Below are 19658 nucleotides of genomic sequence, written 5' to 3'. Positions count from 1 at the left end.
AGAGAGAAAGGAGAAGATTGAGAGTGAGATATATAATTGAAAGTTACTGCTAGGGTCTGCTACTATTGATAATTTACAAGAAAAAAAAAGCATCTTTTCGGTTTTCAGGTCCAGACCTGAAAACCCCGGTTTTGGACCTGATCCGGACCGGGACCGGAAACCTTGAATTTTAAGGACCGGGACCGGACCTGAATCTACAGGTCCGGGTCAGGTCCGGTCTCAACAGGTCCGGATCAGGTCGGTTTTCAGGTCCGGTCCTGTTTATGTACACCCCTAGTGACGATTATGAAAGACGACGACCCACATTATAAATTAATTACCACCATGATTTGAAGAATTGTCACATTAAAAAGAGCCCCACAAATTCAAACTCTCAAATGATACAAGAACAACCAAAATAACCCATTAAAAAAAACTAAGATAAAAAACAAAGTTCCATCTTCAAATTTTTCACATAATCAACTTAATTAAGCTGATAATCTCTGGTAATCAGCAGGGGCAGCCTCTTGGCCTCCAATGAAGATGAACTCGTAGATAAGACCGGCGAGTCCACCACCGATGAGGGGTCCAGCCCAGTACACCCAGTGGTTGTTCCAGCTCCAGCTGACCAAGGCTGGGCCAAATGACACGGCGGGGTTCATTGAGGCACCGTCGAATGCGCCACCGGCTAGGATGTTGGCACCAACAATGAGACCAATGGCTAGTGGAGCAATGATTCCAATGTTGCCCTTCTTGGGGTCGACGGCGGTGGCGTACACGGTGTACACTAGTCCGAAGGTCATCACAATCTCAAAGACTAGGGCGTTCCATACGGTCACATTTTCGGATAGAGCAAAGGCAGATGTTTCCTACACAAAAATATTTAAATGTAACATGTCAATTTACGTACGTACATATAGTTAAAAATAGATAAGATTACCTATATCGAAATTTTGCTAAGTTAATTAATTTATTATTTGCAAGTCACAAAAGTTACAATTTATATCAACTTTCCATCATGAGAAAACCTTCCTAATTTTCGGAGATTTTTTTTTTTCTAAGAAACTTGTCAGGGTCACAAACATATATTGGAGGCTAAGGGTCTGTTCATATTTACTGAACTGAGCTGAACTGAATTGAACTGAACTGATTGGAGCTGAACTGAACTGAACTAAACTGATTGGAGCTGAACTGAACTGAACTGAATTGAACTAAGCTGAAATGAATATTTTATGAGAGGGAGAAATTAAGAGCTGAAGTGAACTGAACTGAACTGAACTGATTGGAGCTTAACTGAACTGAACTGAAGTGAACTGAACTGAAAATAAGTAAATATGAACAGGCCCTAAGTAGTTCGTATTTTACATTCAAAGTTTCAAACCACAAACATAATGTAAAATATTGAAATCATTGCAGGCTATAGAGGCTTGCAACAATTATTGGAGGTTTTTTTTTTCAAATAACAATTATTGGAGTTAGATAAGGCTGAAAAGTACAATGAATGATAAAATATAAGTTGAGGCATTATTTTTATTATCTTGATTTTACTTTCCTCCAAAACAAGATATTGCATTTAATTTAATAGACTTGATATCATAGTTTTAAATTAGACTTTTTTAAAATAGTTATGAATCCTTATGATGTACTTGTAATTAATAAGGATAACTATATAATAATTATGGATAAGAATAAAAATAAATGCACAAAATTAATTAATACTTTTATGATTTGTCAATAAAGTTAAATTAAACGGGCTGCCGATAGTACATACTTATTGGTACATTTTTTCCCTATGTTCTACTAAATTCTCGTCTTTTACTCTCGAGTCACTCGTGCTTTTTCTAGATGTCTCTATTTGTCACTCAATTATTAAAAGTGGTGTATAAAAATGATTATGACTATCCTCAATTATACGGAGTAATTAAACTTTTCATTATACCATTTTCCTCAAATAGTTCGTATATCATATAATTGAATTCAAACCACACAACTTAGAAATCGTCATTTTATTTGTGTGGCCTCTCTTTATTTGATTTATATATGTGGTATTTCTTTTATGATACATGATTTTAAATAATAGTAACACTATTTTTAATTTATTATATGACATTGGGACAAATTTAGTCATTATTATTAACCTTGATGATCGTCAAAAAATAAATGATACTCCGTAAGTCATTGAAAAAAAATAGCCGATGAAGTATATAATCTCACTGCAGTAAATAAGGTTTGATTTGTTCCCTAGAATACACGATCCTTTAAAACAAAAGAACATTTACCTAAAAAAGCAGTACTAAAAGAATTTGCCAAGAATTAATAAAACGTGGATACTTGATCCTTTCAAGGCTATCATACATTTTACCAGCTCATTCACTCATTTCCCCTCTTAGAATTTTTTATTTTGGTGAAATTCATGTCATGTCAGACTGTCAGATCATAACTAAATAAGCAAATCCGCATACAATCTCGTATTTCTATGTATACAAATTCTTTACCAAATCTGTAAATTGTGATTTCTATACAGTTTTTAAAACCTAACTAATAAGATAATTAAAGTGGAAATATTAGAATAAAATTAATATTAATTACACCGAATGACGCGTGATTTGGTCATATATTTCTAATTTAATATTATATCAACCAATATAATTATTAGTATTATGTAAAAGTAGTATAATGTACTCCGTATGAAAAATATAATTATGTATGGTCTTGTTAAATACGTCTTAATATATGTCATTCCATGTTCGTTACATTTTCCTAGATAATTTAAAGAATATTCAGAAAAGAAAAATCCTAATCATCAACAAAAAAAAAAAATGCAAGTACGGTCCTAAATTACTACAAAGTTCAATTCTTATTTGATTTTGTTAAATTCGTTTTCATTATCGTTCAATGTCAGATCAATTGTAGATGTCGTATGACTTATATTAATGAAATTTAGTGTTCTTTAGGACTTCTTTCCAAAAACTTGTCAACGTTAAAGCCTTAAAGGTACCTTCTTACAAATATTTCTTAAAATATTCTACGGTAAAATATATACCACTATTAACGAAAAAACATTTTATTTATACATTTTCAAAAAAATCATTTTGTAAAATATTTAATTATAAAAAAGTAAAATTAAAACTTATAAACTATTGACAAGCCTAAAAATCGAAATGTTGCAATTAAAAAAAAAAAAAAAAAATCGATTAAAAAAAATGGTAAAAAAAAAAAGATTAAGAAACATACCAAGCCCCCAGTGGCGAACTTAAGCAACAGGCAAGCAACGGAGGAGCCAGCAAGTTGAGCAATCCAGTAAACAATTCCATTAAGAAGAGAAATGTTACCACCAATAAATGCACCAAAAGTCACAGCAGGGTTAACATGTCCACCGGAGATGTTAGCTCCGACAGACACGGCAACGAAAAGGGCAAACGCATGGGCAATGGAAGCAGCCACAAGCCCCGCTGGAGTCGCAGCGGCTCCAGCGGTAAGCTTGGCGAAGGCCATACCAGAACCTTGGCCGGCAAAAACAAAGATAAGGGTGGAGATGAACTCCGCCAACCCCGCCTTTAAGGTGTTGGGGTGGCGGACTTCATCGGTGGTTCCGACGGAGATCCTGCTAATAGGCATATTATTAATCTCTGATTAATAATAATTTAAAAGAGAAAAGATTGATGTGATGAATAATTTGATCACTCTTTTTTGTTCTAGTGTCTTCTTCGTAGAGATGGGAGCACGTACTTTATAGTAGAGTTATCTAGGGTGAGTGAGGGAGATAGGTTGGTAGTGTCACCGGTGATAGCCGGTTACCCGGTGGAAATAATGATATGTTGGCATGTTTGGGATGGGTAACCCCATTGGCCAGCCTGTCCATTATGTAAAATATTTATTTTTATTTTTTAAGAAAATGCAATGATGTTGAAATATTGGTTAAAAAAACGGATATTGGAGGAAAATTCTAGAATATGTCTTTCACCGGCCATTATTTTTCTTAATTTCAATAGGACCGGCCACAATTTTTTTTGCACTTATAACAAAATGTCTTTGGCTTTATAGTTTATAGGGTAATGATATATGCATCCTTTAGGGCTGCCTATAAGTATTTAATATATTTCCTTTTTTATTATTAAGTTGGTAATTTATCAACAATTCAAGAGTAAATCGGTATAATAAATGTTAATTTTATGCTTATTCTTTCGACTTTTAGCTTCTTATATGTAGCCCTTAAGGCTGCATATATCTTTAATTTTTCCTAGTTTATATACTCCACAAGCTAAAAAAAGATATACGTAAGATATCTAATAGACTTTTGTTTACCTCTTAAATTTATTCTAACTAGAGTGTATCCGTGCCAGCACACGATATACATGTAACATGTATATTTGAAAAGGAAAAATAATACTCCTTAGGAAAGATGAAAGTTTTTTTATAAAAAAAATGATGGAAGTTACTTAATGGGAGGTATTTAAAAAATAAAATAAAATAAAAAAAACTGAACTCATAAGAGTTGAGGATTGAGGTTTTGAAGAAACGTCATTAAATGAGTTTGTAATTATAATATAGATAAAATAACAAAAATAAATATTAATGGATGCAATTTAAGACTGGTTGATAATAAAAGTTATCATAAAAAAATATAAAAAAAAAACATATTTTTAAAAGAAAATTGATAAAGGCTTGGAATACTGTTTTTATCGAGTAATTAAAATTAAAAAAGGTTGATATGTACTTGCATAATTGTAGGGTCTATTCTGATTTATTGAACTAAGTTGAACTGAACTGAACTGATTGAAACTTAGCTGAACTAAATATCTTATGAGAGAAGAAAATAGGAACTGAAGTGAGCTGAACAGAACTAATCTGACCTGAAATTAAACCGAAGAGAACAGGCTCGCACTCCGTATTATCCTTAAGATTAGGATAGAATGATAGTTAAAAAAATGATTTTTTTTTTTTTTTTTTTTTTTTTTTTTTTTTTGACAATGGGAACTATATAAATAAAGAACAAATTACAACCTAGGCTAAAAGAAAGGAACTAAAATACAAGGCAAACACTACTAAACTATTACATGCTTTGGTAATATAACCTATGCTAAGGAGAACCCTGCTGTCGCGAACATTAGGACAGAAACCTGCAAGACAAACCCCGTTAAGACTTACCTGGGAGTCATGATCTTGCCACCACCGTACACTACCCAAACCAGAGCGAAGAGGCGCGGAAACTGAAAAAGGGAGTAACATAGGGGCCTAGCAAAGAGAACGGTACCTAGCGTCGATGGAAGTCGATGTGAGCAAAAAACTACCTCTTCCCTACTCAAGTGCCATAACACGAAATGTGGCGAAAATTCACACTCGCCACTAAGGTCATCCCAAGGTCCTGACCAACAACGAACATCCTGGGATCCTTGACCATTAGCTACCTTCCCTAGTAACTCACAACCGAACATCTCCTGATTAAGAGAATATCGAACCTGCAAGGAGGAACTTGCTTCCCTCAACTGATCTAGAAGAGGAGCCTCCATCAAGATTTGATTTTTAATGATAATGGATAGACTGGCCATCATCATCAGACACAAGGAAGGAGAATTTACTTCAATCTCCAACCTAACCTTCACCACCATAGCACTCATTACTGAGGAAAGAAATCCACTACTAGAAAACACCCAAATTATGACGGAAATTTTCCGTCGGAAACACCCCGTTTTGGTTGTCGTAATATAGTTCGTCGGAAAACCCACCTTTTCCGACGGAAATTCCATCGAAACCACTTTTTTGATGGAATTTCCGACGGAAATCAATCCGTCTAAAGAGGTTTACGTGCTTGGGAAAGTCCGTCGGAAATTTCCGACGGATTTTATTCCGCCGGAAATTTCCGAGGGAAATTCCTTCGGAAATTTCTTTTCAAAAAAAAAAAAAAAGCCTACCCCACCACCAGCCACCACCGCATAGCACCAGCCCCACACCTAACTCGTACCACCACCGAAACCTCCACCAGATTCCACCTAACCAAACCAGACCTCCATAACACTAAACGACCAGACCCACCACCTTATCTTCCCCACCAAACCCAAGCCCAGATCTACAACCCTAACCCTAACCCTTTCGGCCGAACCCCCCAACCTAAGCAAACCACCCCACCACCCATCTAAAACCACCACCGTGGCCGCCGAATACCTAAATCACCACCAAAAATTAACAAAAAAAATCAAGAAAGAAAATTAAAATCTTATCCCAACCCCCAACACCCGAACTCCAACAGCAACCACCCACCACCACCAAAAATTGTAAAAAAAATCCAATAAAACAACAAAATAAAATCGAAATTGAAAAAAAAAAAGATACATACCTTAATACAACCACACATAACCTCGAAATTGGGTTTTTTAGGCCAAAATCGACCATGAAAACTCTAGATCTAAAGTTTTCATGGTCGAATTTGACCTAAAAACCTTTGTTTTCAACATGAGAAGAGAGAGAAAGGGCGAAAACAGACGAAAATTGTTGCTGATGCCGATGATGGTGTTGTTGTTGATGCCAATGATGGTGTTGTTGTTGATGTCGGTGTTGGTGGTGGTTAGTGTTGCCGGTGTTGGTGAGAGATAGGGGAAAGTAATGGAGAGAAAGAGAAGAAGGGAGAAGAGGAGGTCGAATGCGAGGAGAGAGATAGAAGAGGAAAGGCAGCGAGAAAAGGGAGAAGAGGAGAGAGAAGAGGGAGCAGAGGAGGGAGAACGCAAGGAGAGAGAAGAGGAAAGACAAAATGAGGGAGAGGAGACGGAACCTTGTTTAGGGTTTTGTAGAAGTGTATGATTTTTCTTAAAAAAAATTATATTTTCGACGGAAAATTCCGACGGACTATAAATCCGTCGGAAATGTCATTTTTCGACGAAATTTTCCGTCGGAAAGAACATATATTCCGACCGATTTTAATTCCGTTGGAAATTTCCGACGGATTTTCGACGGAATTGTTAAATTCGTATGAAATATCCGACGGAATGAAAATTCGTCGGAAATTTCGGCTTTTCCGACGGAATAATATGTCCGTCGCAACAAGTCCGTCGCTATTTGACTGTTTTCTAGTAGTGATCCCACACCTAAAGCAGACAACACAAATTGAGAACTGCCTTGAGAATCCTGCAATCACTAGTACAAAACTAACCATAAGTAACACCCAAAAAATGTTACATAAAGTGGTAAAAGTGTTATTATAGACAATAGGTAACACTTTAATAGGTGATACATCCGCCCATGTTACCTAAGGTTTTATGTAACACTTTGGGTAACGTATGGTAACAATTTTAAAAGTGATACTATAAACCCTTTTAAGAAACACTTTTTTATATTATTAGTATCATTTTTAAAGTGTTACTTTTTATTTCTTATGTAACACTTACTTATCTTTAGTAACATTTTTCAATCATATAGTAACACTTCATCGGACATTATGTATCACCTTTGTGAACTAATGTGACACTTTAAGTATTAATAGGTAACATTTTTCAATCATCTTTTGATATATAATATCAATATATTTGACATTATGTATCACTTTTTGCAAATCAATGTACGTAACACCTTGTTAATTTATAGGTAACATATTATTATTATTATTATTATTATTATTATTATTATTATTATTATTATTATTATTATTATTATTATTATTATTATTATTATTATTATTATTATTATTATTATTATTATTATTATTATTATTATTATTATTATTATTATTATTATTATTATTATTATTATTATTATTATTATTATTATTATTATTATTATTATTATTATTATTATTATTATTATTATTATTATTATTATTATTATTATTATTATTATTATTATTATTATTATTATTATTATTATTATTATTATTATTATTATTATTATTATTATTATTATTATTATTATTATTATTATTATTATTATTATTATTATTATTATTATTATTATTATTATTATTATTATTATTATTATTATTATTATTATTATTATTATTATTATTATTATTATTATTATTATTATTATTATTATTATTATTATTATTATTATTATTATTATTATTATTATTATTATTATTATTATTATTATTATTATTATTATTATTATTATTATTATTATTATTATTATTATTATTATTATTATTATTATTATTATTATTATTATTATTATTATTATTATTATTATTATTATTATTATTATTATTATTATTATTATTATTATTATTATTATTATTATTATTATTATTATTATTATTATTATTATTATTATTATTATTATTATTATTATTATTATTATTATTATTATTATTATTATTATTATTATTATTATTATTATTATTATTATTATTATTATTATTATTATTATTATTATTATTATTATTATTATTATTATTATTATTATTATTATTATTATTATTATTATTATTATTATTATTATTATTATTATTATTATTATTATTATTATTATTATTATTATTATTATTATTATTATTATTATTATTATTATTATTATTATTATTATTATTATTATTATTATTATTATTATTATTATTATTATTATTATTATTATTATTATTATTATTATTATTATTATTATTATTATTATTATTATTATTATTATTATTATTATTATTATTATTATTATTATTATTATTATTATTATTATTATTATTATTATTATTATTATTATTATTATTATTATTATTATTATTATTATTATTATTATTATTATTATTATTATTATTATTATTATTATTATTATTATTATTATTATTATTATTATTATTATTATTATTATTATTATTATTATTATTATTATTATTATTATTATTATTATTATTATTATTATTATTATTATTATTATTATTATTATTATTATTATTATTATTATTATTATTATTATTATTATTATTATTATTATTATTATTATTATTATTATTATTATTATTATTATTATTATTATTATTATTATTATTATTATTATTATTATTATTATTATTATTATTATTATTATTATTATTATTATTATTATTATTATTAAAGAATGTAATGGTCAACAGTTCAAAACCGACTTAGGGCTCCGATTTTGAACCGGTGCCTTTTTGGGGGTTGCCGATGGGGCCAAACTGGCGCCCTTAACGTCAATAAAGGACACCGGTTTTTTCCTAGGTTGAACAAGTGCCCTTTATGCCTAAAAAACAGTATAATTAATAAACACACCATAATACATATAAAAACTTAGATATTTTTTTATTAATAAATACTTGTAATATTACAATTTCATATAAAAAAAAATTACAATGTGCAAATTAGTAGTAGCTCGAAAGCAGAACAACAGCAGTTCAGAAGCAGAACATCAGCAACATGCAACAACAGCAGCAGCTCGGAAATAGAACAACATCAACTCAAAAACAGAACAACAGCAGCTCTGTCAGTCGGAAGGATCAGCTTCTGTGCATATAAACCCATTGGACTACTAATATAAGCAACAAGATCACCCACCTTTTTGCCACCTCTCCAACTGCTACCATTCCTAGTAACCTCCCAAACAGAAATAAAAAAAAAAGGGCTACAAAGGGAGGCAATTCAGTCGCAATGAATGCAATCATAAAAACATATTGTGGACAATTGTCATATTTTAGCAATATAAAACATTTGAGAACACCACGTAACCTCCCTAACTACTAATGTACTTCTGTTAATTAACAACATTATCAGAATCGAATGCAATAGCACAAATTGATTAATAAGAGCATAAATTCTTCCCTTATCAAAACTCTCATTAATTAATCAGAGCATAAATTGATACATAAATATATAGAAGACAAGAAAGATCAAGTATGAAAATATACCTTTTTGGGTTTAGCAATCATCAGATAACTTTGGAAGCTTCATCAAACATATATATGACACCACTCCACAATAGCAAACCTTTAGATTATTTTCCAATATGCACATGTCATACTTTTGCAGTTCTGATACATGGAAATAAGCTAAGACTTCCTGCCAGTAAACTCTAATAAGTTTCTCTTCCTGTTAAAAAAAAATTGATATACATGGTTGAAGGTCATCAGCTCATCACCATGGCATATGGCTACAGATTTTAACTGCTCATGACAATGCATGGTTTAATTGCAAAAAATTGCTTTCTACATTCCTAGACAGTAGCATATATATCAGATGAATTGAAACAAGTTTAAAGCCAATAACAACCCACTCAATGTGCACAATCTCACAATCCAAACGATGATGATCATCTGACTATCTCAGGTATGAATTCCATGTTCAAGTAGAAACCAATACTGGCGAGATATGAGCTATTCACCAAAAACAAGAGAATTGAAGTAAAAGCAAAAACAAAAAAACAAGGGAAACTATATTAAGCTATCATGAAGCAAAATGAATCAGTAAGGGAATGAGAAGATCACCTCGAGTAATTAAAATGGAAGCTAACCTATTTCTTGGCAAAATATGAGTTATTCACCAAAAACAACAAGAAAACTGAAGTAAAAGCAAAAACAAGAATGCAAGGGTAACAATAGTACACTAATCATCAAGGCCTTATTATTCTCTATATTTATTTTTATAGATTAAAACTAATTTCACACACTAAAATCAGATATAGATTTTTGCTCATAACTGCATTTTACAAAGTACACCTGATTTTAGCTGATATTATGATCCCCCCACCCAAACAGACTCAAACTCATTCAATAAGCATTAATCCTAAACCAAGCCCAATCAAACTCTGCATCGATTCGGCTACCAACATACAACTCATAGCCGAATGAAATTCAACAATTATTTATCCTAAATCAGTTTCTGAATAGAATCAATACAAGCTAAGACATTCATCAATTAAATTACATAAATCATCAATTCTAAAACAAATTTATTAATTCTACAAAATCTGAAATTTCACAATTGATTTTGGTGGAGAGTCATGTAATGCTAACTCGTCGAATTTTCGGAGCTTTGATCAGTTGGAGCCTTAATACTCTCAACAGGAGGGTGATTCACTACTCACTTCTACAGTACTTCAAAAGAATAAAAACAAATATGTGACTAGTACGTGCTTCTAAGAACATTTATGTACAAGCAAGCAAATTTGATGACCAATACAGTACACACTCAAAAGAATACACAAATTATCCATAATACATAATGCATAAATCAAAAAAATTCACAAATTATCCATAATACATAATGCATAAAAAAATTCTTGAACTAGTAAAAATAAAAATAAGCAAATATAGAAATAAAAGGGGAAAAACAAAAGCACCTTAATGATTGGTACTTGGCTGGAAGAAAAATTGTCCATTAAACGGACAAAAAGAGCAATGAGGTGCTTCAGATACTCTTAAAAGACAAGCAAATGATACTAAAGAACTTCTTCTCATCTTTCCTCAAACCCCATAGTAGTAGGCATGTAGTATTAGCAGTAGTAATAGTGCTTCTCAATTTAACTACACATACACAACAATATCCAAACAACAACAAACATATTAAAAAGTAATCCACCTTTTAGCATTTCCCAAACCCAATTCAATCAAAATTTCATAGCCTCGTCATATTATTTAATAGTAGTATTATGATAATATAGAGAATGCATCCACTCAAATGCTCAAATATTCAACTTTCTTAAACAATTTCCTCTACAAAACTCATAATTCTACAAAAAGAAAAAAAATAAAAAAAAAAACAATTTCAAGCTCGATTGAGCTAGGCAATATCAAAATATAGAGAACAAAGAACAACATTACTGATGAAAAAATCAAACACATTACAAATCAGGTTTAATTCAAAAAAGTGAATCACAGAAAAATTAATCGAAAAATTCAAAAATTATCAAATTCCAAACATAATTAGAACATGAAAAGACATCTAACCGATAAAATTCGTCGTATTTCCGGAAGGAAGGAAGGATTTCCGGCAGCAGCAACACCATCTCAAACGAATGAAGACGACATTTTGTACTACTCGTCGTATCTTCTTCGCCGCCGAATTGATAACCGTCAGCCGTAGGGGTTGTCTTCTACTCGTGGTTTGATGGTTAGATTGAGTTGGAGCTAGGGTTAGGGTTTGGTCGTTGAGTTCTTATTAAGAAGTTTGGTGATGATGTTAAGAGGAGTAAGGATCTAAAGATTGGGGTAAAAATTTCAGAGAGTTTTTGAGGTTCTCCATCGAAGAATATGGAAAGTGTGAATCGCAGAGGTATATGGAGAAAAGAGGGAAAAGTGAAGAAAGAGGAGAGAGAGAGAGAGCTAGCAGAAAGTGAAAGGAGATTTGTGTGTGTGTGTGTGTGTGTGTGTTCCATATAAGTGCTATGACTGCTACCCATAATCAAAGTGTTACTCCTGAAAGTGTTACTCTATATAAAATGTTACTTTGAAGTGTTACAAATTATATATGTGTTGCATACAAGTGCTACCTATTATCTAAGTGTTACAAAAGTGTTACTTAAATATCTATTTATATCTTGACTTATAAAGTGTTACCATAAGGTGTTATATTAGGCCAACTTTGTAGTAGTGAATGGATCTCCAATAATCTCTTCCACCATTCCTAAATCAAAGTACCTAGCACCACAAATCACCGGTGGTACATACCAAATAAGGAACCAAACTCCTAAGACATAAATCTGGATCCTACAACCGAAACCCCATACCCAAACTTGGACTTCACCAATAAATAGACCCTCAATCTCTCCGCATACAGTAAACAACCAAATCACGGCAATCATAACCCAACTATGTTGTGATAAGAGCATATAAAAACCCAATAAAACAGTGCTAGCATAGCATGCTCCTAATTCATAACAATACCAAAGCAAACAACACAAAAACATCAACAACGCCTGTAGACACCTAAAAATGTCTCCCCAAAACCAAACTCGATGATGAACAACCTTTCACCGCCATTATTGGTCAGGTTTAGTATTTAATATTTGGAGTGCTTAAATCCATATTCAAATCCATATTTTAATTTCATAAACCAACCCAATTCCTATCCAGTTTCCCCAAACCATAACGTATTTTCCTCTTTTCGTGCCTTTAAACCCAAAATAATTCATTCGTGTCCTTTTTAAAAAAAACGTTTAATCCAATTTATTTTGGTCCATAATCTGGGTCCAATGATTAAATATTTGGATGGGGCTTTAAAATAGATTTCCAACGATATATTATAAGCCCAAATTCGAGTTATAACGAATAAGTTATGGCCAAAATATTAAACTGAGCCCAAACTGAAGCTAAGCCCACCTTATCTACGACCCAATGATCATGTGGAGGGTCCAAATGATTTAATCCAATTTCTAAACCAATTAGGATTAATTAGAAGCTTCTATAAGTTTCTAAAATATCTTAATTACCCTTTTTGAAAAGATAAGATTAAAGAGTTTGAAATTGAATAAAACTTTTCTTTTTGAAAATCCTATTTCTATCCGAATTGAAAGATGTTCAAAGATAGACAGATATTATTTTCGTGACTCATAGTTTTTATCCAATTTTTATATGGTTGGATATCTCTTGAAATTATATTTCTAATGATATATTATAATTTCAATTCCGAGCTATAACGGAAAAGATATGAATAAAATGTCAAACTCTATCCAAAACTGACACTGTCTCACTATTTCGGCCATATCTTTAATTCTAAAATATATTTTAATCTGATTCTAATTGGTTTAGAAATTAGACTTCAAGAGATTTCCAAAAATATCTTATTCATCTTATTCCAATTTCTGGATCAAAAGATATGATAAAAACAAAAATCGCAAAAACTGCAGCCTATCGAGTTTTATTCCAATTTAATTCGGATCTTATCTTAATTCTTCGACCCCTCTTTTTTCTCTATAAATAGAGGTCATATCACCCCTTTTTAAATCATCAACAAGATTGATCACAAAATAATTCTCTTCTCCCTCTTTAGCCTAAATACTAGCCTCCCCATTCTTTCACTATTCCTTTCTTTAAGCACTCCAAGGATTCCATACAATACCTGAAGTTCTATACTTTAACCAAGGCGTGAAAGGTATAAATAACTGAGGTTTTGGACCAAATCAACTCTACATTTATTTAATTTAATTGTTTCAATTCGATTTATATTTTTATTGAAGTTACTAACAATATATTCATGATGTAGCAATTTAAAGGAATGCGCGGAATGTGAGTAATTAATTAATTTAATTACTTATTTTATTTTTATATTGCTAGTATCATGATTAGGTTTATTTATTATTCGATTTGACTAATGCTATTATTGTTAAATTGCTTCCAATATTAATGTTTATTCTATTGTTATTATGATCACCATATTGCATGTTTAAAGGGAATATGTAATTGAAAATCACGCCAAATAAGATAATTTGGACAACCGGTTTAGGATCCTTTTTAATCTTGTTGTTTAATCAAGTGATCACAAATATTTTAGAATTATATGTTGCATTAATATTAAACAAATTTAGCATAATAATAGTTTGGAGCAAATTGAATTTTTGTTTGTATGCCTTTGAGATCACAGGAATCACTTTTCACTATAAGAATCGAGTAGAGGCCAATACGGGCGAATGTGACTCCATGACTCACTTCGTACCATCATCCCCGATCCTCCTTTCGTGGTTCTAAACCATATGGAGTTAGTAATCTCATGGATTATGAATGGGGTGTAACCTTCACGGGTCAATCGTTGTTGCCTTCGTTGTCCCTTTATCGTGGTTGCCTTAAATGATCCGTGAACGGTTTACAAGTTCCTTAAAAACTTGTTGGCGGCTCCCTACTTTCCTTGTCCATAATCGTATTATGTCAATTCCCACTTCCTATGAGTGCCAAGTATATTCACACATGCTTTAACGTAGGCACACTTCGAGCGACGCCTACAACACCCAAAACAAACTATAGCATAACAAAAGGAGGGTAAAGTGGAATGATGATACCGAAATATACCAACAGAGCCACAACTTGAACCTCCTAGAAAGCAGCACACTGACAGAGCTCAAACCACATACTAAGAACTGGAAAATGAAAGCAGAGTAGGGGGGGTTTGAACGAAGTTACCCCTTCTATTAATCGAAGAGCTTTTGTAACACCAGAGTTGCTTAAAACACCTATTAGACTCAACCTTGTCACAGTCACGAACAACCAGCATACGAGGTCGTGGTGGTTCTCCGGTGTAGAAACCATAATCGTTGGTGCCGAAAAATGATTAAAGCTTCGATTGGGATAAAATCGTAAAGGCATCCAACCCACCCACTCTAAAACTGAACCAAGACGAGAAATAAACAAGAAATTAAGAAGACTAGCCAGCGAAAGTGGCCAAGAAAGGCAGATCCTCCCTTCGCCGACGAGCTTCCCCTGACCCAAACTTGTAAAAAGAAGACTAACCCACACCAAGACTAACCAAAAACAAAAAGAAAGACAAATAAAAGAGAGAAGCTCGCCGGCGAGAGTGGCACGAAGGGTGGAGCATCCCGTCGCCGGCAAGAGAATGTTTGAGACGGTGGGAAGATAAGCTTTAGGATTTCTAGAGAGAAGGAGGAGAAAATTCTAAAAAAAAACTAGTTAAGAAGGTGTAATTTGAGAAAGTGAAACTAACTTAGCACTCAAACACATCTTCACTCGTTATTAGGTTTAAGTTTTCATTATAAGATTAGTTCATATTGTCCATGACTAATTAAGGAAGATCTTAACTCACCTGGTTGCTAGTGAAATTAATTATTATTACAATTAAAATTGAATTTTATTGATTGTAAATGTTTTATTAATTAAAGTTATATTTATTGACCGATTACATTTTTTTTTTTTTATTAAAAGAGGGTAAATTTATAATTTTAGTTTATTTTGCGGACATTAGTTAGATATTCGAGGGCGACGTTTAGCTTTACTTTTTTATTTATTTGGAAGTTTAGCTTTCCACTTTATATAATACTACCTCTGTATATAAAATTTGATTATCAAGTTTCTTTGATATTTGTCAAAAGGTAATTGTGTTGACAAATAATCATGTCACCCAAAACATATCCAATGATTGAATAAGTACAACTCATCTGATTCGGCTTGAAGTTGTTGGAGGGTCGAAGAAATATAATGTCCTCAAACCTTGTAAGTATCGGACCTAAATAAATTTTAATCAACTCTAGGTTTGTCCAAAACCCTTCTGATCAAACCCTTAAAAATAACTTGAACCATTCTATGCCCTAATTACCTCAATCTTGTCTAGTGGCCTAAAATCCTTACAAAACCCTTAACAATCCTATTCACATTTACTGAACTGGGTTGAACTGAACTGAACTAAACTAAACTAAACTGAGCTAAAATGAATATTTTATAAAAGAAAGAAATTAGGAGCTGAATTGAACTGAACTGATTAGAGTTGAACTGACTAAAATTAAGCTGAAGTGAACAGACCCTTAGAGCCTAAAGTTATCCCGTAGAATCAAACTGACTTCACAATTTTTTGTACGAAGCATATAATTTACTTTGACCAATTTTAGTAATTTATACATAAGGAAACATAGAATCATGCGAGTACTTGTTGGAACCGATCATCTCAATGTATAATTTTCAAAAACCAATTTTTCTAAAATTATTAATTATAGATATTATAAAGAATAATTTAATATTGGTATACGTGTCCAATTAAACTATAGTATATATTTTGAAACAAGTCTATAATTTATTTTTCATTAAACCTTATAAGATTTCAAATAATAATATAGTCAATTAAAAACCAAGAGAGTAATAAGGACATATTCTCTTTACCTTAAAAAGTAATATTTAGCGAAAATAGTTTTAATTTAGTCCAAAATAGTTTTAGTAAATCATTAAAAATCAGTAACTTTAAAGAATAAATATAAGGCCTTGTATTGTTCAGCTCACCTTACAAAATAATATATTGACAAAAAATAATTTTAGTTCGGTTAAATAATTTCTAGTTCAATTTAGTAAAAAAAAAAAATAGTTCACTAAAAATATGTAAATTTAAAGAAAAAGATACTAACAAAGATTCAGTAAAAAAAATAACATTAGTTTAGAAAAAATAAGTTTTTTAGTAAAATTAATTTTAATTTTATAAAGATAATTTAATTTCAACAAAAATAATTTATGTTCAGTAAAAATAGTTTTAGTTCAGTAAAAATAAGTCATAAATTAATTACTTTACCTTATTTTTGTTAAACACAAATCATTTATACTAAAATGCAATTATTTTTGTTGAACTAAAATTATTTTTCATGAATTGAAATTATTTATGCTAAACTAAAAATACTTTTATTGAACTAAAATTTTATTTGTTAAATGTTATTTTTATAAGGTGAACTGAACATGACCTTATAGAGAATCAATATAAAAAAATTAATTTCAATTTAAGACTTGTTCTCCTCAGTTTAATTTCAATTCAGTTTACTTCCTAACTAGATTAGACCCGTGCGATGCACGGATTTTAAAAATTATTGAAATGAAATAGCTTATTTTTATTATTTATTTTCTCGTATATACTTATAAGTTAAATCATAAAAGATATGCAGCTATCATCATAAATTACATGAGTAACATAATATAAAAATGAAAGCCAATTTCTAGATATCAAATATTTATTCCAACCAAAAATAAAATTTATTTATTTATTGACACAATCAAAAGATTGAAATGAAATGATTATAAATTGAAAAAATAACCAATTCCTCAAAAAAAAATGACATCATAAGTGCATTTGGCGGGAAAATGTTTCATGAGAAAGTGACACATATACATTTGAGAGAGAAGATGATGTCAGCATATTTCTGTTTTAGTAAAAGTTAATAGATTTTCTTCTCTTATAAGGGTTTGTTCACTTTTACTTAATTCAGTTCAGTTCAATTTAACTCCAATCAGTTTAGTTCATCTCTAATCAGTTCAGTTCAGTTCAATTCAATTCAACTCCTAATTTCCCTCTCTCATAAAATATTTATTTCATCTCAGTTCAGTTCAATTCAATTCAGTGAGTTCAGTTCAGCTCCAATCAGTTCAGTTTAGTTCAGCTCCAAACAGTTCAATTTAGTTCACTTCAATTCAACTCAGTTCAATAAATATAAACAAGCCCTAAATAATTCAGTTCATTTCAGTTTTGTAAATCAAAACAGAACTTAATTAACATATTTTAGTTCATTAAAAATACGGTGCAAAAAATAAGACCTAAGTTTCATACAGTTTTAACTTAAAGCATAAAATTAATTTTTGTTTTCTTAAGGTGGGTCCCAATTTGGGATAGAGATGCCATTGTGAAGTGACACATGTACAAGCTGGATAAGGAGTATAATTGATCTATGATCTTCACGATTTTACACCTTCAATCTTCCTTTTAAAAAAAATAAAATAAAAGAATCAATGAATAAATAAACATTCATCAAAATTATCTACGTCTTGCTTGCTTCTGGCGAAACTTCCTGCACTAGAGAATGGCCATTCCGGTATGGTAGTCAAACCTATTTTTCGATTCAATAGAAGCCTAAAGAGATCAATAGGGTCCAAAATAACGAGAGATGGAAAAAGCAGGTCCGATTTCGCCTATTCCTAATCCTAGATGGAATGGAACGACGCGGTCGAAGCCTCCTGCTCATATCTTTCATCAAAAGGTGCTATTCGATAATGTCGATCTAGCAGACTCCCCGCTAACCCGAGCGAACATTCAAATATCTGTCCTACATTCATTCGTGAAGGTACTCCTAATGGGTTAAAAATCATATCAACAGGTCTTCCGTCTTGCAAATAAGGCATATCTTGTCTAGGCAAAATTCTGGAAATGATACCCTTATTTCCATGTCTTCCAGCTACTTTATCGCCTACTTTGATTTCGGAAGGCAGGGAGTAGCACTAGTCTCAGGGTTCCTTCGACATGGTTCTCTCAAGCGCCCTAGTATACTCTACTTGTTCACGTATGTAAGTCAAGCACTATCTTCATTCTATCTTTTAGTCTAGTTGGTAGCAATCTAAGGATTCGCAGCTCACCTACTGCCCTGATTTTTGTTGTTCACGGTGAAGGCAAGAGTCCTACAATGAGACATCAAAGCAGAACAAGTGCGCTGATCACAGGCGGTTACATCAAATTTTTATATTTTTGGGTGGGCATGGTGGGTCATAATTGGGGTAAAAGGGAAAATGCTTATATTTAAAAGCCCCATTGAAAATAATTTCAAGTATTTCATAATTCATGTTACCAACCAAATGAACCAATAATACAAAAAACATTCGAGTCTTTTCCCGCCGCATATCTCCGTTTTCCCCACATTTTCAATCGAAGGGGTGGCAACAAATTTAGTCGGTTCCGGTCATATTTGTCCGAGGACAATTTCATTTTGAATTTTGTAGAAGATTTAGTAATAAGATTGAGTTATACTCAAAACTTTGTCAATTAACATCAATCAATATCGGTCATATATATTGTTGAATCATATAAATGATGGGCAAATTTATATGTACCATTATGCATAATATAACTAATATTATTTTCTCGTTAATGTACTTATACCTTGTGAGCACACTAGCAATAAATAGTTTTATCTTGCTTGTACGTTGAGGATACTCATAGATTACAAATTAAATGTTTTGTGGGGTTTTATTAAATTTATCTCGGTATATATTTTCATAGTATTAAGTTTTACTTTTGGAGCAACACCAATGGTTGGCTAATTACTTTAGCTTAATATGCCACAAAGAA

General features: G+C 30.9%; 1 protein-coding gene and 1 long non-coding RNA gene across 5 annotated transcripts; both read right to left on the bottom strand.

The window, feature by feature from the left end:
- Positions 1-283: 283 nt before the first annotated feature.
- On the bottom strand, positions 284-3690 carry LOC145623857 (aquaporin TIP1-2-like). The gene is made up of 2 exons (XM_081676740.1): positions 3214-3690; positions 284-848 (listed from the first exon to the last, which is right to left on the bottom strand). The coding sequence occupies exons 1-2, from the start codon at positions 3595-3597 to the stop codon at positions 468-470; spliced, it is 765 nt and encodes a 254-aa protein (XP_081532866.1). The 5' UTR covers positions 3598-3690; the 3' UTR covers positions 284-467.
- A 5511-nt stretch (positions 3691-9201) lies between these two features.
- Positions 9202-12247, bottom strand: LOC145611842 (uncharacterized). 4 transcript variants are annotated; one of them, XR_014106478.1, is made up of 3 exons: positions 11858-12247; positions 9471-11434; positions 9202-9396 (listed from the first exon to the last, which is right to left on the bottom strand). It is a non-coding gene; the product is annotated as an uncharacterized LOC145611842 (long non-coding RNA). The 4 variants fall into 4 exon arrangements; XR_014106476.1 differs by having other exon boundaries at positions 9202-9537; positions 9821-11434; XR_014106474.1 differs by having other exon boundaries at positions 9202-10001; positions 11251-11434.
- Positions 12248-19658: the final 7411 nt, after the last annotated feature.

Source organism: Chenopodium album, chromosome 3 (genome assembly GCF_948465745.1).
Source record: "Chenopodium album chromosome 3, dcCheAlbu1.1, whole genome shotgun sequence".
In the NCBI taxonomy this organism is placed as follows: domain Eukaryota; kingdom Viridiplantae; phylum Streptophyta; class Magnoliopsida; order Caryophyllales; family Amaranthaceae; genus Chenopodium; species Chenopodium album.
Note: the sequence above shows the minus strand (reverse complement) of the source record. Positions and strands in the feature narration are given on the sequence as shown.

Coding starts and splice junctions, on each gene's coding strand:
- LOC145623857 (XM_081676740.1), bottom strand. CDS start 3,597: ATGCCTATTAGCAGGATCTCCGTCGGAACCACCGATGAAGTCCGCCAC. Junction 849..3,213: donor AGTTCGCCACTGGGGGCTTG/GTATGTTTCTTA, acceptor ATTTTTGTGTAG/GAAACATCTGCCTTTGCTCT.